Source organism: Mustela erminea, chromosome 5 (genome assembly GCF_009829155.1).
Source record: "Mustela erminea isolate mMusErm1 chromosome 5, mMusErm1.Pri, whole genome shotgun sequence".
In the NCBI taxonomy this organism is placed as follows: domain Eukaryota; kingdom Metazoa; phylum Chordata; class Mammalia; order Carnivora; family Mustelidae; genus Mustela; species Mustela erminea.
This window is the reverse complement of record NC_045618.1, coordinates 65,273,605-65,297,192: the sequence shown is the minus strand read 5'-3', so window position 1 is coordinate 65,297,192 and position 23,588 is coordinate 65,273,605. Positions and strand designations below refer to the sequence as shown.

Genomic DNA, 23,588 nt, shown 5'->3' with positions numbered 1-23,588 from the left:
GATGGTAACTATGAAAACATTTATAAATTGTTAATAGTGCTTATCTTTGGGGGCGGAGTAGAACTGAGAATGACTTTCTTTTTTTTTTTTTAGTAAGAAGTGTATTTATTAAGATTTTTTAAATGAGAAGTATTTATCACTTTCATAGTCATAAAAAATAGAGAGCAAAGATTGACAACAGAGAAAAAGTCAAAGTTGACGTGTTATATTAATGGTTGTCAAGTCAAAATTTGTATTACAGCTGTGTCAAAAAAGTTTTTTTTAAATCAGCATTTCTGTTTTAACCCATTAGGTGTGTGTTGGTTTTTTTGTGCAGCAATTAAAAACTATAACATCCTCTAATACATCATCCAGTATATTTTACTTCATATAATGTCTCAACCTGGAAGGGTCATGTTTAGCATCTCTTTCTTTTTAAAAATAAGTTGTTTTTTGTTTTTGTTTTTGTTTTTAAATCAATGTTCAACCTTCAAAAGGGAAAAAGTGGTTAAAAGGAAACTGAAGAAGGAAGAAACAGTGGGAGAAATGCTGAAGAACTGCAAATATCCAACTGACTAGATAGCATTTTTTTAATCTTTTTTTAAAAATATTTAATTTATTTATTTGACAGATAGAGATCACAAGTAGGCAGAGAAGCAGGTAGAGAGAGAGGAGGGGGGGAAGCAGGTTCCCTGCTGAGCAGAGAGCCCTATGCGGGGCTCGATCTCAGGACCCTGAGATCATGACCTGAGCTGAAGGCAGAGGCTTTAACCCACTGAGCCACCCAGGCACCCCTAATCTTTTTTTAAAAATAATATTTTAATTTTTTAATAAACACATAATATATTATTAGGCCCAGGGGTACAGGCCTGTGAATCGCCAGGTTTACACACTTCACAGCACTCACCATAGCCCATACCCTCCCCAATGTCCATAACCCCACCACCATCTCCCTACCCCCCTCCCCCCCGCAACACTCAGTTTGTTTTGTGACATTAAGAGTCTCTTATGGTTTGTCTCCCTCCTGATCCCATCTTGTTTCCTTTATTCTTTCCTAACCCCCAAGGCCCCCACATTGCATCTCCACTTCTTCATATCAGGGAGATCATAGGATAGTTGTCTTTCTCCGATTGACTTATTTCACTAAGCATAATACCCTCTAGTTCTATCCATGTTGTCGCAAATGGCAAGATTTCATTTCTTTTGATAGCTGCGTAGTATTCCATTGTATATATATACCTCATCTTCTTTATCCATTCTAGATAGCATTTATTCTTAAAGAAAGAAAAGAGGAAAATATTTTTGCTTCCCCAAAGGAGCAGATGGGTGATCCTTGAAAATTGCATTAATAGGGGAGCCTACGTGGCACCGTGGGTTAAGCCTCTGCCTTCAGCTCAGGTCATGATCCCAGGATCCTAGGATCGAGCCCCTCATCAGGCTCTCTGCTCAGCAGGGAGCCTGCTTCCCTTCCTCTCTCTCTGCCTGCCTCTCTGCCTACTTGTGTCTGTCAATTAAATAAATAAATAAAATCTTTTTAAAAATTGCATTAATATCCTTCAGCACAGGGGCACCTGGGTGCCTTAGTTCATTAAGCAGCCAACTTTTGATTTTGGCTCAGGTCGTGATCTCAGGGTCATCTCAGGGATGGTGCAGTGGAACCCTCCATATTGGACTCTGCGCTCAGCAGGGAGTGTGCTTAAGGATTCTGTCTCTCTTTCCTTGATGCCCCTCCCCTGGCTCACGCTCTCTTTCACTCTCTCCAAAAAATAAAAAGAAGGAAAGAAAAGAAAAGAAAAATTCTTCAGCATAGAAATCCTACTTCTAATGATCCTACAGAAATATTTTATGTATTTACGTAGAAAGAGATATGTACAATAAAATTCGTTGTATTTGTAATGGCAACATATTGGAAAAGGTATATGACAGTATATGGTATATCCAGTCAGTAGAATAATTTTAGCATTAAAAAGAATGAATATGGTCTACATGGACTATTATATAAGTATATGTAATGGGGACATGATCCCATTTTAGCAGAATTAAATCTGTATATGTATGACATAGATACATGGATATAGTGTACATATAACATTTGTGGGTATCTGCAAGGACATACTCCAAATTATTAACTATGTAGGGTTCTACAAAAATGGCGATTGAGGTAAGGTACGGGTATTTTATTTCTCAGCTGAGTTGAATCTCCATTTTACAGGAGAGCAAATAATTAGCAATGCCAAGAATACTAGCCTAGAAAACCTAAATAGAGCCAAATTAAACAACGAGTTGATTATAATGTTAACCACCCTGGCCCCACCACGTATCTAGCAGCTGAACAGAGAGAGCACCAAGGTCCAAGGGCCACACTGCAATCAAGAATATCACAAAGAAAATGCAGCATCACTGTGGTTGAGAGATTGTCATTTGAGCTCTAACCCCGATGAGCCAGTCATCCCCATTCAAGTTCCATCACAGCACTGACCCTTAATGTGAGGGCAAGATGAGATAATGTTTGTAAAGCGCACAGTGCGACCCAATCCTCCATATTTCCTTGTACAACTATTTGCCAAGTCTGTAAATTCTGAGGTGAGATCAAATAGGATCATACAAATGTGGGTACATCACCTGGTGAGTGGTTGGTGGGGCTGCTGGTAAGAGATGTTTTAAGAAAGCTAGAATAAAAAAAAATTTTTTTTTAGAATAAAAATTTTTTTGAGCCTCTTGTCTCAAGCGTGGGGAAAGAGAAGAGCTTGAAAGAAAAGGCCCACAACACCAAGAAAAAGGAACTAGCAATGTAAGGTAAGGACCCCAAGGAGACTTTGCTACCCCAGGAGCATATTTCAAGAAATGGAAAACTTGAAAGTCTTCACCAACAGAGGTCATGGGCTGCAGAAGTCATTGTAGTAATTACAGGGACATGAACACAGGAGTGATTTGAGAGACTGGGGTCATGTTTAATGGTGTGAGGTCTAATTAAATGGTGTAACAGCTTCGATATCCCGAGAACTACCAGGCAAGTGAACAGTGAGGTTCACAGGGTTTTCTAGACAACTGAATGATATCAAAGGGCTAGTAAGGCTGGGGTGGAAACTTAAACCCATGTTTCTCTAAAGAAAGATTAAAATATGAAATCAGGAGTAGAAAGGATAAAAATACTCTATTAAAGATTCTTACGGTAAAAAAAACAGTTTAAAAAACGAGAAAGGTGAGGTAGTGTTCTCATCTGACCTCACTTTCAAGGATCCAGGAAATACAAAGTCCTCTACAGAAATCACATACAGGGAAAGGAAACAGAAGGAGAAACTGGGGCAGGTCCAAGGGAAGAGGAAGCCATAAACACCATTGTCACGGCTATAGTGACTACCAGCTGAATTCCTCCAACAGTGGAAGGGTCATCAGTGATTCAAAAACAAAACTCAGTGCAATGAAGCCCAATAAACATGGTTAAGAGCAAAACAGGTGGACATCTGGAGACTCACAGGAGACACCAAAGACTGACCTGCTGTTGGAGGTCACTCTGCCAGTCATCAGATACAGAAGACAATTAATTAAAAAGATGAACAGTGCAGTCTCATGGCTGAAGCACGCAGGCAGCTGGCTTCCCAGAACTAGTGGATCCATCCCAAAGTCCTTGAGGTCACGTGATTGACCCTTAGGCACATGATGGAACAAATCACCCTGCCCAGACTGCCCAGGGGTCTGCTGAGTCTTGGGGTAGGGTTTTAATTGCTTGAGGGTGAGTAGCTCCCTCTGTCTCACTGATTCTGGGAAATGTCTGCAGCCAAAGGCTTTTTGGGAATGGAGGGTGTTCCCTGCCTTGGGGACCCATGGTGCTGCTTCTACTCTTCTGTGGTTAGGTCTGAAAGCCAGTGAACTGTGATTCCCTTATTCATTTTCTTTCTTTCTTTTTAAAAATATTTTATTAATTTACTTTAGAGAGAGAAAGAGAGAGAGTGGGGTAGGGGTGAGAAAGGGAGAGGGAGAGAGAATCTAAGCAGACTCCCCACTGAGCAAGGAGCCCAACTTGGGGCTAAACCCCAAGATCATGATCTGACCTGAAATCAAAAGTTGGATACTTAACCCACTGGGTCACCTAGGCACCCCTCCTTATTCATTTTCTTAAATTCCAAAAGTGAAATATGATACTGGTTTAAAAAAATTTGTTTTCAATCAATAAAGAAATGTATATGATTTTTATTTTATTTATTTATTTTTTTAAGATTTTATTTATTTATCAGAGAGAGAGAGGGAGAGAGAGCAAGCACAGGCAGACAGAATGGCAGGCAGAGGCAGAGGAAGAAGCAGGCTCCCTGCTGAGCAAGGAGCCCGATGTGGGACTCGATCCCAGGACGCCGGGATCATGACCTGAGCCAAAGGCAGCTGCTTAGCCAACTGAGCCACCCAGCGTCCCTGTATATGATTTTTAAAAAGAAATTCCTTCTGTTCCCCTCCCTTCGAACAATACAAAACTTCAAAATCTTTTCCTCCAGAGTTAACTGTCATTAACAGTTTGGTATCTATCCTCATAGGAATTCCCCCCTCCCTGACATATTCAAACATTTACAAATATGTGGGTGGAGTGGGGAGTGGGGCAAATTATTTAACTCCTGTACCTCAGTTTTCTCAGCTTTAAGATAGGAGGAATGATATTAGTCCACGGGGTTATCTGAAGGTGATATGAGTTAAGACATCGAGTTTTCTTAGAAGTGTCTGGCCCATATGCTAATGAGCACTTGGGCATTTAGCTGCTCTGATTACTCCCTCATTCTTTTCACAGCAGCTTAGTATTCTAACGTATAAATGATAATGATACTGAGACAGGTGTTACTGACCCCACTACAGATGCCTGAGAACACACACAAATTAACTAGCTCTCCTAAAATTAGCTGGGGTTGGGAGGTTCTGTTAGCCCCAGAACCAAGGGCTCCTGATACAGTATTGTTCTTACCATACCACAGGGTCCCCCACAATCCCTCTTAAAACCAAAAGGTCTGGAGTGGGCAGCTGGTCCCCATCTTATTAGGACTCCAGGCTGTCTCCTGGGTTTCCCAGGGCTGGGGACTTGCGGCTCAGATGAGCCTTCCTCTTGCTGCAGTCTCCCCACATGCCCCTCCTGGGTCCTTGGGGCTTGACTTCCCCTTTTACACAATGAGTCCTGCTGAGGTCTCCTGGCCACTCTGGGGTCAGCTCAAGCTGATGGGCAGGATGGCAATGGCTTGGAACTGAGAGGGAGGTCTGGCTGCTTATGAGGTTACAGATATTTCTAGAGCTCCTCCTGTGTGTTCCAGGCACTGTGCTAACCACGGGGGGATACCTCCATGCCTCCAGGAGTCCCTGTCCCACTGGGGCCAACTGCTCAGGGCTCCTGGGCACAGGGCTTCCTCTGAGAGGGGGAGGTCTCAGAGGCAGCACAGGGCAGGCAGGTAAGGGGCAGCTCGGAGTACAGTTACCTGGCTCCTAATCCTCCTCTCTGTCTGCCCTCCAGGTCTACTTCTTACGTCCTTGCCCTGACAGGTCTGTGGGAGGGTTGAGGGTGCTGGGTCTTGATGGGCTGAGGGCTTTCCTGCCACTCTGGGTACTTCTCACTTCCTTCCAATGGCCTTTCCAGACTTCAGGCGCAGAGCTGGAAAAGTCTTGGGGATCAGCCCCCTTGCTCATTTACCAGATGAGGACATAAGTTCTGGTGAGGGAGAGGTGAGGGCACATGCCTTTAGTAAAAACAATCATAGCACCATTCACCAAGCTGAAGACTTCAAGTCTAAGCTCTGTCTGGAGTTTTAGATATACTTGCATCAGCCCTTACAGTCACGTGTCAGACCCCAGCCAGCAAAATGGAAACAGATGGGAGAGCGAGTATGCTTTTCAGGAAACATAGGAGATAAAGCTGTAGTTGTTGACTTCTCAGTCAGGTGGTGTGGGCCTTGCAAAATGAGCAAGCCTTTCACTCCCTCTTGAGAAGTCTTCCAACGCCCTGGTGTTCCTTGAAGTAGACATGGATGACAGTCCCGGCGTTGCTTCACACTGTGAAGCCAAATACATGCCAACCTTCCAATTTTTTAAAAAAGGAACAAAAGGTGAGTGAATTTTCTTTTCTTTTCCTCTCTATCTCTCTCTTTCTTTCTTTTCTTTCCTTCTTTTTTACATGTCAGGCCTCATGACCCGAGCGCATTTTCTTTCTGCGGCCCAGACACCGGAAGGTTTCCTCTCTCCGGGGAGCGCTTGGTGGCGAGGTGACTCGGGTCCGAAGAGGGCTGGGGCATTCTGAACTTGGACAGGCCCAGGCTGAGGTCTTGGACGGCGTGCGGGGTGTAGTCATGGGGCTGGAGGTTCCTGTACGTGGTGGTGTCTCACGGCTCGGCGGGGCTGGCGGCTTGAGCGGACTCTTCTGGTGGACTTTGTCTCTCGGAATTTGGGGGCAGCCCCCTTTCGCTATTCTCTCGTTCTGCAGAGAGAGAAACCGTGGAAGCAAGTCCTCGAAACACTTGGGCTTCCAGGAGCATAAGTTTCAGTGCCCCCGCACCGTCCTTGCCGAAGCGGAAGGGAGGCCGCCATGACTGAAGTGAAGGGAGGAGAGCACAAGAGCCGGAAGAGCCGGAGGTCGCACCGGGACTCCTCAGGGGAATTTTCGGAAGCCAATAAGGAAGAATTTGAAGCCACCAAGAACAAACCTATCTAATTATGTTTTCTTTTTTTTTTTTTTTTTTTTTTTTTCTAATTATGTTTTCTGAAAACATAACCAGGCTTTGGCTGTTTAAAACTTGTAATTTTTTTATTTACAGAAAGGAAAGATCGAGTGTGAAGGCTATACGCTCAATTGCCTTTTTTTTAAAAAAAGATTTTATTTATTTATTTTTTAGAGAGAGAGAGAGAGAGAGAGCACAGGCAGGCAGAGGGGCAGGCAGTGGCAGAGGGAGAAGCAGGCTCCCCGTGGAGCAAGGAGCCCTATGTGGGACTCCATCCCAGGACACTGAGATCATGACCTGAACAAAAGGCAGCCGCTTGACCAACTGAGCCACCCAGGTGTCTCTCAACTGCCATTTGATTATAAGTGACAATAAAATATTGATTCTACCTTAAAAAAAAAAAAAGACTTCAAAATCACTTCTTTCTGTTTTAATGACAACCCTGAGCTAGGTATTATTTTTCTTACTTAAAGGATGAAGAAGCTTGAGGCTTAAAGAATTGAAGTGATTTGCTCAAAGTCATAAGGAAATAGGATAGGCTAACATATACCTACCTCTTTCTTACTGTAGGGAGGTCATGACATCTAGTCACCCTGCTAGTCTCTTTCTTTACCATCTCTTCCAAATGCATGGGAGCTTTTCCTCCAGGCAAACCCATGATACTGAGAGAGGTAAAATATGAGACACATTTTGTGTGACAGAAACACCTCCCCAGACAACAACCCCAACAATGTCTGTTTTCCCCTTGGAAACCTCACTCCCTCTGGAACCCTATTCTAAGAGAAGGCAGCATGGTTTTGGGGAACCAGTGAACGGGGCAATGGTGTTCTTCAGGTTCTAGTTTTGTTGGGTGTGCAGCAAGATATGGGGCTCTTACATGTGGTACTAGGAGAAGCCAAGCTGGGTTGGCTCAGGGAAGTTCTGGTTGGAGCCTGTCTGCCCCTGTGCTGTGCAGACACCCCAGCTGCTCCTCAGAACCAGCAACCCCAGTCTCCAAAGGCCACAGCTGAGTCACACTCTTCACCCTGCCCTAGATTACTAATTTCTTGGCCTCTCAGCTTTTTCCTCATTCACTCTCTCCCAGGTCATGCGTTGTCTTCTTTCTGCTTATCACAAACAGTTTCTCAGAAGTTCATTAGAATTCAATCCGTGATACTAGCAATGATGGCAGTACCATCCCATCCCACCCCACAAAGTGGGGACAAGGGAGATAATTCACTTTAGTGTTCTTGGAACATGGGATCATGATCTGAGCCAAAGGCAGTTGCTTAACCTATTAGGCCACCCAGGTGCCCCTGGCTGCTTTTCATATTAAAACATAACTTTATTTTTTTATACCAACAAGACAGAAGAAAGAGAAATTAAGGAGTCAGTCTCATATACAATTGCACCCAAAACCATAAGATACCTAGGAATAAATCTAATCAAAGAGGCAAAGAATCTATACTCAGAAAACGATAAAGTACTCATGAAAGAAATTGAGGAAGACACAAAGAAAAGGAAAAATGTCCCATGCTCATGGATTGGAAGAACAAATATTATGAAAATGTGTATGCTACCTAAAGCAATCTACACATTTAATGCAATCCCTATCAAAATCCCATCCATTTTTTTCAAAGAAATGGAACAAATAATCCTAAAATTTATATAGAACCAGAAAAGACCTCGAATAGCCAAAGGATTTATTGAAAAAGAAAGCCAAAGTTGGTGGCATCACAATTCCAGACTTCAAGCTCTATTACAAAGCTGTCATCATCAAGACAGTATGGTACTGGCACAAAAACAGACACATAGATTAATGGAACAGAATAGAGAGCCCAGAAATAGACCCTCAACTCTATGGTCAACTAATCTTTGACAAAGCAGGAAAGAATATCCAATGGAAAAAAGACAGCCTCTTCAACAAATGGTGTTGGGAAAATTGGACAGCCACATGCAGAAAAATGAAATCGGACCATTTCCTTACACCACGAAATAAGAACTTACCCACAAAAATAGACTCAAAATGGATGAAAGACCTCAATGTGAGAAAGGAATCCATCAAAATCCTTGAGGAGAACACAGGCAGCAACCTCTTTGACCTTAGCCGCGGCAACTTCTTCCTAGGAATGTTGCCAAAGGCAAGGGAAGCAAGAACAAAAATGAACTATTGGGACTTCATCAAGATCAAAAGCTTTTGCACAGCAAAGGAAACAGTTAACAAAACCAAAAGACAACCAACAGAATGGGAGAAGATATTTGCAAATGACATATCCAATAAAGGGCTAGTATCCAAAATCTATAAAGAGCTTAGCAAACTCGGGGCGCCTGGGTGGCTCAGTGGGTTAAGCCGCTGCCTTCGGCTCGGGTCATGATCTCAGGGTCCTGGGATCGAGTCCCGCATCAGGCTCTCTGCTCAGCAGGGAGCCTGCTTCCCTCTCTCTCTCTCTGCCTGCCTCTCCGACTACTTGTGATTTCTCTCTGTCAAATAAATAAATAAAATCTTAAAAAAAAAAAAGAGCTTAGCAAACTCAACACCCAAAGAACACATAATCCAATCAAAATATGGGCAGAGGACATGAACAGACATTTCTGCAAAGAAGACGTCCAGATGGCCAACAGACACATGAAAAAGTGCTCTACATCACTCAGCATCAGGGTAATACAAATCAAAACCACAATGAGATACCACCTCACACCAGTCAAAATGGCTAAAATTAACAAGTCAGGAAATGACAGATGCTGGCGAGGATGTGGAGAAAGGGGAAACCTCCTACACTGTTGGTGGGAATGCAAGCTGGTGCAACCAGTCTGGAAAACAGCATGGAGATTCCTCAAAAAGTTGAAAATAGAGCTACCTTACAACCCAGCAATTGCACTACTGGGTATTTACCCTAAAGATACAAACGTAGTGATCTGAAGGGGCACGTGCACCCGAATGTTTATAGCAGCAATGTCCACAATAGCCAAACTGGAAAGAACCTAGATGTCCATCAACAGATGAATGAATAAAGAAGATGTGGTATATGTATGTATGTATGTATGTATATATATATATATATATATATATATATACACATATATATTGGAATACTATGCAGCCATCAAAAGAAATGAAATCTTGCCATTTGCAACGACGTGGATGGAACTAGAGGGTATTATGCTTAGCGAAATAAGTCAATCAGAGAAAGATGACTATCATATGATCTCCCTGATATGAGGAAGTGGAGATGCAACATGGGGGATTTGGAGGGTAGGAAAAGAATAAGTGAAACAAGATGGACTCGGGAGGGAGACAAACCATAAGAGACTCTTAATGTCAAAAAAACAAACTGAGGGTTGCCGGGGGGAGGGGGGTCGGGAGAGGGTGGTGGGGTTATGGACATTGGGGAGGGTATGTGCTATGGTGAGTGCTGCGAAGTGTGTAAACCTGACAATTCACAGACCTGTACCCCTGGGGCTAGTAATACATTATATGTTTATTTAAAAATAAATAAATAAAATTTAAAAATTAAATTAAAAAAACATAACTTTAGAAAGCAAGAAGTACAAAAATGTATGTATAAATTAATAATTGCAACCTTATTGTAAGCCCCAAACCCTGTAGACTATACGAATACCCCAAATACTGTGACTTGCTTAATGGGTGACAGTACATCCACACAATGGAATATGGTGATTGAAAGTAATGATGTGTGTAAATATTGACACAAAAAGGAATATGATAATTTATTAAATGAAAACAGTACGTGGAGGACAAATGACCCAGTTTCTTCAACATAATAAGGACATTTAAACAAAACGGAGGGAAACTATAATACATTAAAAGAAACTTAAGAGACATATTAACCACTCAGGCAATGTGTTTGGATCCTGATTCAAGAAAATGCCTTGGAGCAGGGCAACCTCCCAGCTAACCCAGGGCGCCACCTTCATGAGGAGCAGGAGGCTGAGCCTGGGCAGAGGGCTCCACTGTATTATCAAGTCCTAAATTTTGGAATGATCATCTCCTCGGCTCTAATGATCTGGAATGGGTTAGTGCTCATAACTGGAAGTGAAAGTTCCAGTTGGAGTAGTGCTCGCGGCAGGCAGCACGGAACCTGCATTCATAGAGATCTCCTTTTTTTAACAAATCGAATTGAAGATACCATTCGATTGGGAGAAAATGGTTGTTTTTAGGATAGAAGGAAGAGAGACTCCTTGGACTCTTGAAGACTCATGAGAAGCAAAATGGGGACAGCCTTGGTGGTTCCCTCGGCTGAACGTCTGCTTTCAGCTCAGGTCATGATCCCAGGGTCCTGGGATAGAGTCCCAAGCCAGGTTCCTTGCTCAGCAGAGAGCCTACTTCTCCCTCTGCCTGCCTCTCCCCCTGCTTGTGCTCTCTCTCTCTCTGACGAATAAATAAATAAAACCTTTTTTTTTAAAGAAGCAAAATAGACATACCAAATTTTTGACAAAAGGAGGTAATAACGTGGTTGATGACTGAGGCCTCTATAAACAGGGACAGAACTGGCTGTCCCTGAGGAAAGATGTTGTGGGGAAAACAAGAGGTTTGTTCCTTATTGTGATGATCCTCATGAATGACTGTCCTAAATTTAAGTAGGCAATACCCTTTCAGCTGGGTGTATTTGTGCTGGTGCATTGTAAGAAGTTTGCCTTCTGCTTCTGGAAGATGCCCTGCTTTTCCTTACTGAATGTTTGGAGTAGACATTGTCTGTGATTGGTGGAGTGGAGAATGCACCTGTCTGCACAGCTTGTTAGCAGTGGTTTGCATTAGTTTCTGTTTCCACGCTGGGTATATTGGGGAGGGGCTGGGCACCACAGCACACACTTGAGGGGACTCTCAATCACAGGATTTCATATGTTGTCATTTTCAGGCTTTCATATTTTGTCCACCAGTGAGTTTTTTTATATTAAAAGGTTGAGCTCAAAAGGGAAAAAAAAAAAAGAGAGAGAGAAAAGGCAGGGAGGGAGGGAGAGAGAGAGAGAAAAAGAAAAAGAAGAAAATGTTTAGAAGAACTAAACAGCTGAGCCTCTTGCCATTCCTACAGGGAAGAGGAGCTGAGGCAGGTCTGTGGGACAGGCTCCAGGATCAAGGGCGGGGGGGTGTTCAGCAAACAGAGAGCCTGTGAGAGTAGGCAAGACACACGGGACTTCAGCACTACCCCCCGGAAGGCTGGAGCTGGTCCCATTGGATCTGCACCCCTGCTGTGCCCACAACGGGCCCACTTTTGGCCCAGGCTCACCTTCTTCCCAGAGCTCCTTCCTAATTATGGATGGATCGCTGGGGTCCCCCACCCCCTGCTAGGCTGCGCTTCTCCATCCAGTCCTACGGAGAGTGCAGAAAGGTGAATCAGTAACCCCAGCAGGGATGGGGCCAGATCTCCTAGGGCCCAGCTCTGGGTTGTGCAGACCATCTCAGGACCATACCTGGGGGCCTAAGGCCAAGCAGCAGAACAAGGTGATGCCCAAGAGGCAGGTGTTTCCATAGGCAGCAACCCCACCGCCACTTCTTCTCCTCTCCCTCCTTCAGGTGACCTCCTCACACACACACACACACACACACACACACACACACACACACAGAGGACTGGAACTGAAACCCAAGAAGGCCCTCACACCTCCAGCCTAAGGCCTCCCCCTCGACCCTGCCACCGCAAGTGGTCCTCACTTCCCAGGGCATGATGGGAACCCTGTATAATATTGTAACTGAACTCATGTGTGTTCCCTCCTTGGTGAGTGGCAGGTGGAAACAACACCAGGTAAGTTGTTGCACAATCTACAGTTTATTTGCAGCAAATAGAATCGTGGGAAATAACTTCCAAAGCTGTGACTGCCTCCCACCCTCCCAAGCAAGGGTGGATGAGTTCCTCCTATTTTGGGTTAGGATTACCATTTAAAAAGGGTATTCTTGTCGTGGTATGTAGAGGGGGGCATAGGGCCCTGCATACATACATTGTATGTTATGTAAAGGAGGCTTGTGCTCCTCCTTGGATGGAGATTTTAGCATTATAATGAGATAAAGGTAATTGCCAGTCATCCTGGAGACCACTCCATGGCTCATCTGTGCAACTTGGGTTGGGCGTTTCGGGCAAAGTGGCCTGGGTCGCCTGGATCTTATCAGGGCAGATGTTATTGCTTGAATTTTGGTTTCTGTCATGGGATGTTATGCTCATTCAGTCTTTTGCCTGAGTTAAGAGATAAGCTGGAAAGAAGAGCTTACGGGAAAAGTGGAACAAAGGTCGGTGAGTACAAACAAATGGGCAGGAAATCAGGTCTTAGGGTCTAGCTGGTGACAAGAACAGTGGTGATAGAGACCTTGAGATCATCTTGCCCTGTCCTTCTGTTAAAAAGGGAGGATACTGAGACTTGGAGTGGGAAAGTGAGTCAGTCAGGGGTCTAGGAGTGAGTCAGTGAGTCAGTGAGTCAGTCAGGGGTCTAGGATTCCAAAGAACCCAGTGCACCTGGCTGGCTCAGTCAGCTAAGTGTCTGCCTTACACTCAGGTCATGATCCCAGTGTCCTGGGATTGAGCCCCGTGTCACGCTCCCTGCTCAGCAGGGAGTCTGCTTCTTTCCCTCTCCCTTTCCCTCTTTCTGCTGCTCCCCCAGCTTGTGCTCTCTCAAATAAATAAAATCTTAAAAAAAAAAAAGAAAAGAAAAGAACCCTAAATCCTGGCATCAAACCCTGTCTCTCCTCGCTGTGCTGGGTCACAGACCCTGAGAATAGATGCTACTTCTGCACCCCACTGATGGTTAAGATCTGTCAAGCAGTCTCTTGGCAGGAACACCAACTGTACATCCTGTCCTTCTTCCAAGTACCCAGGGAGGAGCTCAGTGTTCCATTCTAGTAGGGTTTTAAGGGGAGGGGGGAATCGGGAGTGGGGGATCCAGTCAGTGGGGGCGCAGACTGCTCTGTGAGGAGCTCCTGGCCACACAACTTCCCTGCTGCCCGCTCCTCACCCTGCTCCTCCCTGAACCTCCCGGGACTTGTGTGTGTGTGTGTGCACGTGTACAGGCACATGTTGGGGGTGTGCGGAGGTGGCAGAGATCTGTCTCCCACTCAGAAATGCAGGTCCCATTGTTGACCTTCTGTATTCCAAGCCTAGGCTGAGATGGTGTGCAGAGGACAGTTCAGGAAAAGGCAAATACCCACTAAATCCTCTCTCCTGCACTCCTAACTTCTGGCCCAAGCAACTTGCCCACAGGCCCCCACTGTTCTCCCAAAGGTAGTAAAAAACCCAGAAGGAAGAGGCTAGACTAAGTACACAGAAGTGAGGCTGACCAGGATGGCCTGAGAGCCAGGGACAGGCAGTCCATTAGTGACTTCATATCCACAGCCACAGGAACCGAAGGTGGCCGGCAAGAGGGAGATGCTGAAGATATGGCCCCTTTTCTCCTTTAGGATCCATGAGCAGGCCTCTCCCTTCCACCACCTAGCCTATCCTCAGGGTCTTTCTTCGAAGCTCTCCACTGGTACACACCACCCTCATGCCGGGAGTGCCGGCTGGGTGGGGCCCTTGGTGTTGATGGAAAGCCCACAAGGTGCCAGGCACTGGTGACAGCACACACATTGCCCGGCAGGGCCATATTCTGGGTTCCGGGACTGATTCACTGAGTTAATCAGTATTTATTGAGCAGGCAGTGGAGGTGGTGGGACGAATCAATTCCTGGGCTTCCTGCATGTCCTTCCCAGCAGCAGGGAAAACATCCAACAAGGCTGCAAAGGCCAGGGAGCCAGGCAGAGCTCAGCAACACCAGCTCCAGCCCTCCCACCTCCCAGAGGACTCTCTGGGTAGCCAGCCCTCCCTCGCTCACCGGCAACCCTCCCTCCCCTCCAACACCCCCCCACCCCCCCCACCCCCGCCTTGGGAGCTGTGATAGTGCAGCATGGTTTGGGAATGGTGGAAGGATCTGGAAAGGGGAGGTATTCCCTGATGCTGTTTTCCATCAGGCTGTCTGGTCTTTGCGACTGCCCACGTGGCAGCAGCACGGGGCCGGGTCAACACACCAGGAAATGGAGACTTCAGGCCACCGACTTGGAAGATCCAGACCAATACCGATTGTGACATAAATGACACCTGTTTTGCCCTTGGTAGCCTCACTTTTCCAGGGTCCCCCCCCCCCCCCGCCCCGTCAGGTTCTGTGGCCTCCTCCCTCCAACAGACGACAATCAAAGGAAAAGTGCTGCCTGTGAATTTAACAGGGAATCCACTTCCCTTGGGGGGGGCATTTCTGTTGGAAGCCTTTGTCTAGAAGGGGAAGGTCTACCCATTCCACATTCAAGGAACTCTGGGGACCACGGAACTGGAACTGGTTTCAAGAGGAGGCGGCTGGCAAGTGTGCCCCTAGAGCTAAGGAGGACTCTGAGAAGGAAGTTGGACAGTTCCACAAGCAGGCGGCCTGGCTGCAGAGCGTGCCGAAGTCTCAAGATTCTCCCCGCCCTCCTCCAGAGATAACATGAAAGAGGAAAGGCTGTGGGTGACCTTGAGCAAACTGCTTGGCTTCTCTACTTCCTTAGGTGTAAAATAATCCCATGTATTCAGACTTGCTGAGAGGATTAGAGATCATTACCATAAATTTCCAGCAGTTAATGACATTATATTTGATGCAGAAAATGTGTCCCTTTCAGAAATCCTGGATCTTTCCTTTTATGAAATGAGTAACCAGAGCCACCCCACCTCCCATAAAAAGGGACACAAAGGGGCAGCAACAGTGAGGCACCACAACCATAATTTATTACCCAAAGCAGGTTGAGGGATTCCAAGCATTGGTCACGGCCCTCCCCAGTTATAGGAAAGACAGAGCCTCTTCAAACTTAGTCTCCACTCCCAGCTGAAGGATTAAAAGGCTGCAGCCCAAGTTATGTCATAGCTACAATATCCTCATTCTTGACTAACTATCTCAAAATCCCAGATGGGCATCAAGTGATTTGGACCCCAAATCTTACACAGGAAAATCCTACGATTAAAATAAGATGGGAGCGATCATTCCAACAGAATGATACCAACAGTGTTAACAGTCTATGAGAAGGAGAAGGGATTTCTGTTTATAATCATCAGGATTAAATGGAATTGTCCATCATCATCAGAGTGAAGGGAATGCTGACCCTGTGGGACGGGAAGACAGGTGCACTGGCCAAACCCTCCTGGGCAAGTCTCCCAGGAGGACTCCCCTTGATTGTTGCCCTAAGGAAGGAGCCTCCTGGTTGACTAGTGACAAAGGAGCCCACAGTGACTGCCCCTGAAGGAACGAAGGGTGGGGTGGGAAGTGTGGGGAAGGCTGTTGAAGTTAAACAGAATTCGGAGGAGTTGCAGAAGAGGCAATCTTCCAGCAGTATTGAGAGCTTGCCTGACTGTTCCTACTTTTGGAGAATGTAAGCTGGTTGGATCTCACACAGGATTTCAGTTTGGGGTTTTTTTTAAGTTGATTTTAAAAATTACCCTAGACCCAGGAAGGTTAGTTCCTTAAAGACTCCTTTTATCATCCAACCAAAGAGCACTTATGTCTAGAAAGACCATCTATGAACTGCTGACAACCCTTTAACCCAGACCCTGAACTGAGATTTTTCATGAAAATCAGTTTCTGTGCCAGTCAAGTCTGATCAAGTTGTCTCTCCATAACTTAACTCCCAACCCCACCTGGCCAGTCACAGTGGAACCAGGAACCCAATGGGCAGATTTCTTTCCTCACTTAACTGAGGCATTCCAGGAAGAAGGGGAGTTCCCAGCACCTGCCTAACAAACTCTGCTCTACTTGCTGAACTTTGCTTTGTATGAACAGGTAGGTCACTCTGCCTGCAAATTCCCCCGAACTGTCCCTACTTGTGTTTTTAAGGTATACCAGTTCCTCTGTTGTTTAAAGCTCTCTGCTTGTAATGAATTATTTTAATTATTTTTGCTACTCAAAAGAAGCTTCTGCATCAAGCCCCGCCCTGCCAAGATACTGGCACAGGGCTGGGGGTAGGGGGTTGAGGGCAAAACCCAATTCATTATTAGGGATTCTGGTCCTTGGGGTCACACTTGAGCATGACTTTCAACCCCAGTCCCTTTCTGGCTGTTTCAAAGGCCTCCAGAGCTTTTTCCAGAGGAAACCTATGGGTAACTAAGGGCTTTACGTTCACAGACTTGGAGGCAAGCATCGAAATTGCCATTGGCCACCTGTAAAAGATCACAAATGTCACATTCAACCTACAAGAGGAAAGAACCAGGTCCCCAAAGCCACCAAGCACAAGAACAGCTTGGCTCTATTTATTTATATAGCACTATGGTTCTACAAGGTCTACTCGACAAACAATGGTAGAAATGATCTTGTGATTTACAATCTGGGAGTACAGAGTCTATTTATTCCCAAAGCCTCCACCCCACTGCAATGTCTGTCACGAAGTCTAGAATTCCTTTGGCATGAAGGCATAAGGCATACAGAGGCCACTGTGAAAAGGCAGAAAAGCCTCAGAGAAGCAGCCAATGATATGCCATCCATATCGCTCTGCAGCCATCCATATCCCTCTGGCTTGGCAGAGTTTATTGGGAAATGGCACTCTGCTGACAGAACGGGGTCATAGACTATAATGGTGGGAGTAGGGACACTCCTGGGGAAGGTGGTCCTGGGAAAGTTCCCCTATTGGGAAGAGCCTAGAGCCACAGAGCATGAAGTAGGTGAACTAAAACCCTCTCACTTCTCAGGATGGGCCCTGGGATCTGGGGTGGAAACCAAGGGACTTGAGTTCCTACTGTGGTTCCCTTTTCTCTCCTTTTTCAGGGGGAAAATGAAGAGCAGGCCACTTGAGAAAATGAAGAGACATGCTTCCTTCAAGATCCCCTACCTTCCCTTCTTCCCTCTGCCATCTCTACCCTCCCGTTTTTTAACCAGCAGTGGTGCTCTCTCTTTGGACTCTGACCATGACATGTGGGTGTCAGTGTGGCTCGGGAGAGTTCCCATGAATAAACGGGGGCAACTCTTGGTCCCAGAGGCTGAGCAGGGGTCTTGCCATCCGATCGTCCCCCCTCCCCAGCTCACCCACCACATACTCACGTGTTGCAATATCGAAACACGCCCTTGATGTCCACCTCCCGGATGGCCGCATGCACCAGGGGCACAGTGGTCATCTCAGGGCCCAGCCCTACGAGCACCAAGGTCCCACCAGAACGAGTAGCCTTGAAGAGGAGATGAGAACAAGAAAACCCAGAAGATCAGAAAATGCAGTCTTTCCATTCAAAAGGACTTTTGTCACATAAATATCTGTTTGCATCAGGTGAATATCCAAATACTCCAGAGAATACGATTCTTTCTCTATCATTTAGCTCTTCCGTATGTCAGCCAAACCTAACAGAGCAGCAGATTTATCTTCTTGGAGGATCCTGAGATCATACACTTTACCAATGGAGGACCAGGCCCAGTGGGAGCCCCTTCCACTGTCCACAAGATAGGCAACAGCCCCGGATCTCCAGACCCCAGCGAGAATCTTCCCTACAAACAAGCTTAACCTTCAGCTCCTGAGCATCTCTCAGAGCTTTACTAATTCCATACCAGGTGCTGGCTGAAGTGCCTCCTCATCTTAGCACCCACCCCTCCTCCAGAATGTCAACTCCACAAAAGACAGGATCTTTGTAAAACCTCTAAGGAACCACCCTCTTGGTGAGGAAACTACCAAGCACATACAGATGGGGAGAGCCATTAGAATTCTATGGCTTGAACACTGCCTTATATAAGCACACTGGCTGACATTTGGAAATATTTTTGTTCCAGAGACATTCATCCCAATAGTATCATCAGCCACAATTTTGTCTTCCTTGAACATTTATCTGCCTTATCAGTTCCCTCCTTGGCGTGGGCCAGACATGGAAATTTCTCCTGATAATCTCTACCTTATTCCACAAGAATGCTGTGCCTGCTCCAGAGATTTTTGGAGATCACTGTGGCCAGTGCTGTGAGAGACAGAAGAATAGTCCATTTGCCTCAGTTTTCATGACAGTTTCCAGCACCAAGCACTTACTGGAACCATTCTAAGTTTAACCAGTGGAGCTACAAAGAGGCCTGCACCACAGCCTCTATCTTTGAGGGGAAGGATACACCAGGAAGACAGGCCTGCAGCACGGGGGTGACTCTGGAATTTACACGTTGGATGGATCTGTGAGACCCTCTCAACCAGCTTCCTTGTGTGTAGGATCAGGATGACGCCTCCCAAGCAGAGTGGTTGGCCTAACAATCCTAGTGCTCAGCACTAGGTTGGGCTCACTGTGTGGCACATTTTTTGTTTTTAACTGAAGCACAGAGTTCCTGACAAACCACCTGTGACTTATCAACACTGTTGGTAATGTGGGGAGGCTCTCTCCCTTCTGGAAAAGGGGGGGGTGGGGCGTAGAGTCAAAGTTGTGACTGAGCCACACAAAACTTGTAAGCGAGAAATTTTCTTGGAAACTGTTTCCCTATTTGCATTTCCTCTCCACCTAGTGAGGAGGACGACGACGACAACGAATACTGCCAAATGGCCATCCCAAGGTGCCAGGATGCTGACCACAGACAAAGGAATGCTTGGACTAACTGACCATTGTTTTGTGGGTGTGACCTCTGCACCAAGATGACATGAATTCTACCCTAAGCATTTGCCACGTCTCCTCCCAAAGATTTTCTAATCACGAATCTGGCAGGAAAGTGACTCTCAGGTATGTCCATATAAGGTGCCTCCACCTAACCTGCCCATTGGCAGGGTGGCCTGCAGCATTCTGTAGCATCTGTCATGCAGAATGGCTCCATTCCTCACTTGGGAGAAGTAACAGCTTCAGGTGTGGTGAGGCCCTTGGGCATTTACCTCTGCACCCACCTCAGGGAGCCTGGCAATGGGGCCCCCACCATCAACAGCTAGAGAGAGATGCCAAGTGTTCCCAGTGCTTTCCAGGTAGCAGAGAAGAGGAAGAAAGTCTTGCATTGTGAAGCCATTTCTTTTCCTGCCTCTCTGTGGATGGGGGTCACTAACTTGGCCAACAACTTGGCCAAGTTGGCCAACAACTTGAAGATGGCTGGATGCACCTTATGCATCAGAGCCCCCAAGATCCCCAGCACAAAGCCAGGGCACTGCAGGTGCCCAAGACAGGTCACTGGTTGACTGATCACACAGACCCATTACCCTCTGAGTTTTGGGTTCTCTTTGCCCCTTCCCACAAGGCAACCATTATCTCTGACGGTGGAGGAGAGGGTGGGCTGACCTCAACTGGAACTTAGGACAGAGCGAAAGTGGCAGCTGTTCCTCTCCTGTCCCACCTCTTCCTCTCAACCCTAATGCCAGGGGCATCCTGGTGGGCAAATGACTAGGCAGCTCAGCCAGGGTACCAGGCTGGCATTCCCCAGCAGGTCGTGAGTGGTGCAAAGTGCCCTATTGCATGACCCAGCTGTGACTCAGAAGGAAGGAGGAAGCCTGCGCTGCTGTGGGACAGCACTGTGGGAAGCAGGGCAGGAGTGCCCGGAGTGTAGAGGGGACAGGCTGCTGCTACTGCTGTCCTCAGCCCTGTCCCTCCCTCCTAGCATGGCTGCCCACCGGCTCCTTGGCCCCTCCTTCCCTTCTCTCCTAAGCAGCGGACAGAGTAAGAAAAGCTCAGGCACTGGAGCAGTGTGCTCAAGGCAAGTCACCAGACAGATGAACTAGTCTTCATCTGGTGCACACTGACAGCACATTTATAAAGCACCCAGCAGAAGACCCAGCGCATGGTAGGGCTAGAACCTAGGAGGTATTCTTTCTCTCCTCATTTCATCATACTTGGATCCATCAATGCCACTTCCCACCCTCGTGTGTCTACGTGCCCCCGCCACTCCCCTTTTCTGGCAACTTCCCATGAATTATGGGTGGGTCCCTGAGGGTCAAATCAGGCATTGGTAGCTTATCCATTCCCAGGTCTGGGAAAGAAGAGCAGCAGCAGACTGTGACTCTGAAAAACACCCCACCTTTGTGACTACATTAACGGCTGTTGCTTTTTAACAATGACTCAAAGACTGCAGTTTTCCTCAATAAAGGAAGAAAGGGATTTCCCACACACAACTAAAGCATGGCTCTCCCTTCCTCCTGTTGATTTTTTTTTTTTTCCAAGAGTCCTTTTATGATCACAGATATGATCACTTAAGGGGTGGGTCTCTTAACATCTTTCAAGGGCCATATACAGCTGTTACCTCATGCAAGCCTCACAATGACTCAATAAGGAAGGATGTGAAGCAAGTGAGATAAAACAAAATCCAGAGATACCGAGATCACCTCATTTTGTCTGGAGGTGGGGGTTCGTCACAGGAGAGGTGCCAGCACCCCTTACTGCTGCCTGCCATGGGCCAATGCCCCAAAGCTGCCCACCAGCTCCGGCCACCCTCATCCGACTCACATAGATGCCTGACTGGATGGCAGGCTCCGCCCCTGTGCACTCGATGGTTACTTCCGGCTTGCACCCCAACAGACCTTCCACTTTACTGGCGATTTCCTTAGGGCTCTCCTTGGAAATCTGAAGGACGTTATCAGCCCCAACCTCCTTGGCTTTAGACAACCGAGAGGCAGACAGATCTAAAGGGGAACGAAAAGCTTCTTTACAACTGAGAACTGGTTGGCGGATTAGGAGGAAAAAGGTGGAGGTGCAGGTTTTAATGGTAGCGAAGCTCGGGTGTAGTGGATGGTGTCCAAGAGCCCAGCACACATACTCTTTACACCTTTACAGGCTCCCCCCACACATCACAGCTGCGCATGCGCAAGCTCTCCTTCCCCTCCCCCATCTCTCTCTCAGATCACTTCTCAGACACCCACACTGTTCTGCACCCCCACACACCCCTATACACACCACACCACTGCACACACACTCCCTCTCTGACAGGTAACTGCTCCTCACACATAACACTTGCAGATACCTTCTACACACACTCTGTCTGATACCTTGTTTGCACACAAAACATACTTGCTTATAACCCTACTCCCCTTTACACATACTCTACACAATGCTACATACTTACTCACACCCACACACACATTCTCTCTCACAGATGCCTTCTACACACACACACACACACACAACACACACACACACTCTTCTATACCCTACATGCTTCCATACATACTTCCCTGACCCACACATGCTGTCACAGATAAGCTCTCCTCACACATACACACACTTCCCACCCATACCACACACCTCACACACAAACACCCTCTTATAAACATATACATCCCACTAACTCCACATCACACACACACACAAGCACACCTTCTGTGCCTCTGGGTTTGGCCAAATGGGCCAATGGGCTAAGCCACTTCTTAGAATCAAGTGAGCAGTAGCATCTGAGGTCCACACATAAAGAGCCAGGCCCTCTTCTCCACAGCATCTACCCTCTCCCAGAAGCTTCAAAAGAGCCTCCTCCTGAGCCCTGAGCTGGTCATCCCCTGCGTGGGATTTTCAATGCTGGAACCCAAGGGAAAAAAGTAGAAGCCCCTTTAGAAACCCAGCAGCCCAGGAAGAGAAGAGTTCTTATGCCCTTGCCCCATACTATAGGCCAGCTGTTTCCTCTTCAAGGAGATTTTCAAAAATTTATTACTTATTTTGAGAGAGATCGCACAAGCAGGGGGAGCTGCAGAGGGAGAGGGAGGAGCAGATTCCCTGCTGAACAGAGAACCTGATGCAGATCTTGAGCCCAGGACCCTGGCAGGCGTCAAACCAATTGAGCCACCCAGGCACTCCCCCCTTCAAGGAGATTTAAAAAGAAAACCTTCTTACCAGTCACCAGCACTTGAGCTGCACCCATTGCTTTGGCCACAATCACAGTGACCAGTCCAATCGGCCCTAAATAAAGCAGGAAATGGGAGATGTTTGTGAAATGTTAAACATCAGCTCATCAGCTCTCCCCCTTGTCCAGGCCAGGCTAGGAACCCTATCTTTTGTGCACCTCTAGCATCCATCCCAGTGCCTCACACATGCTGAGACCTTAACAACTGTTTGAATGGTTAAGTAGATGAATATATGAAGAATTGTTCTCTCCATGAAATTTTGCTCCTAGTGCTGAGTTCTATTTAATTCTCTCAGACCTCAGAGCTAGAAATTTGCCACTTACTCTTGGATACTGCTTGGGGATAATATCAAAGAACCAGAAGGCTCAAGGAAACATGTATTTATTAAGAGAATAAGATGTCTTAGGAGGTCTGGATACATTGTCCTATTCTCTCTTTGACCCCTACCTTCCTACACCCCATCACATCTCCCCAAGGAGAGACACATCCTTTACAGGTGCCCTCTGAGGACTACCTTAGAGGGTGTCATTAAGGGAACTGGCCCCCTGGATTGACCCAGCTGCTCAGGAGGCTCTAAGTCGTTCAGGTACCTAAAAATCAGCCCAGAGACCACCTCTCCCCACAGTATCTGCATGCTAGATGACATAGTTTTAATACAAAAAACCAGACCCACAAAATGAAGCTATGCAGATTATCTTTGAGGATTGGCTTTTTCACAATGCCTTTGAAAATAATTTTGTTGAATTCCCCCCAAAATCAAAACATTGGAAAATAATTGACCAGCAAAGAGGTGATTAGCTAAACAAACTACAGTGGGATATCATACAGCTCTTAAAAACTATGTCATAACTCTTTCATCTAGTGTCATGGAAAGATGTTCATCATATACTGCTTTTTTCCTTTAAAAAGGGTAAAATAAAGTGTGTTTAGCATGGTCTCATTTTAAACAAAACCTGAAAGATTCTACATGAAAATATTTACTGCAGTTCTCTCCTGCTGATAGGTGACAGGGCTATGGGTCAACCTCTCTCTATATATGTACACATGTGATACGAATGACTCCTTTTTCTATGTCAAAAAGGTATTACTTATGCAGGTTTAAAACAGAGATGTCACCAGAATACTACACTCTGTGATCTCACTGAGGCAAGTCTGTTTTACACCCATCATCTCTCTTAGTCCTACAGTCACTTAGCCCTGTCAAA

At 46.3% G+C, this 23,588-nt stretch overlaps 1 protein-coding gene and 1 pseudogene across 1 annotated transcript in view; both read right to left on the bottom strand.

Annotated features, from left to right (window-relative positions):
• Nucleotides 1–6,128: 6,128 nt before the first annotated feature.
• LOC116590156 lies at nt 6,129–6,528 on the bottom strand (annotated as a pseudogene).
• An 8,822-nt stretch (nt 6,529–15,350) lies between these two features.
• The window catches only part of SORD (sorbitol dehydrogenase), a 32,423-nt gene continuing 24,185 nt past the window's right edge, over nt 15,351–23,588 (bottom strand). Inside the window, exons 6-9 of the mRNA XM_032343570.1 lie at nt 22,373–22,438; nt 20,999–21,174; nt 17,670–17,791; nt 15,351–16,795 (exon numbers count right to left, since the gene is read on the bottom strand). Of these exons, the coding sequence (XP_032199461.1) occupies nt 16,630–16,795; nt 17,670–17,791; nt 20,999–21,174; nt 22,373–22,438 (530 nt within the window). The 3' untranslated portion in view covers nt 15,351–16,629. The remainder of the gene's footprint in view (nt 16,796–17,669; nt 17,792–20,998; nt 21,175–22,372; nt 22,439–23,588) is intronic.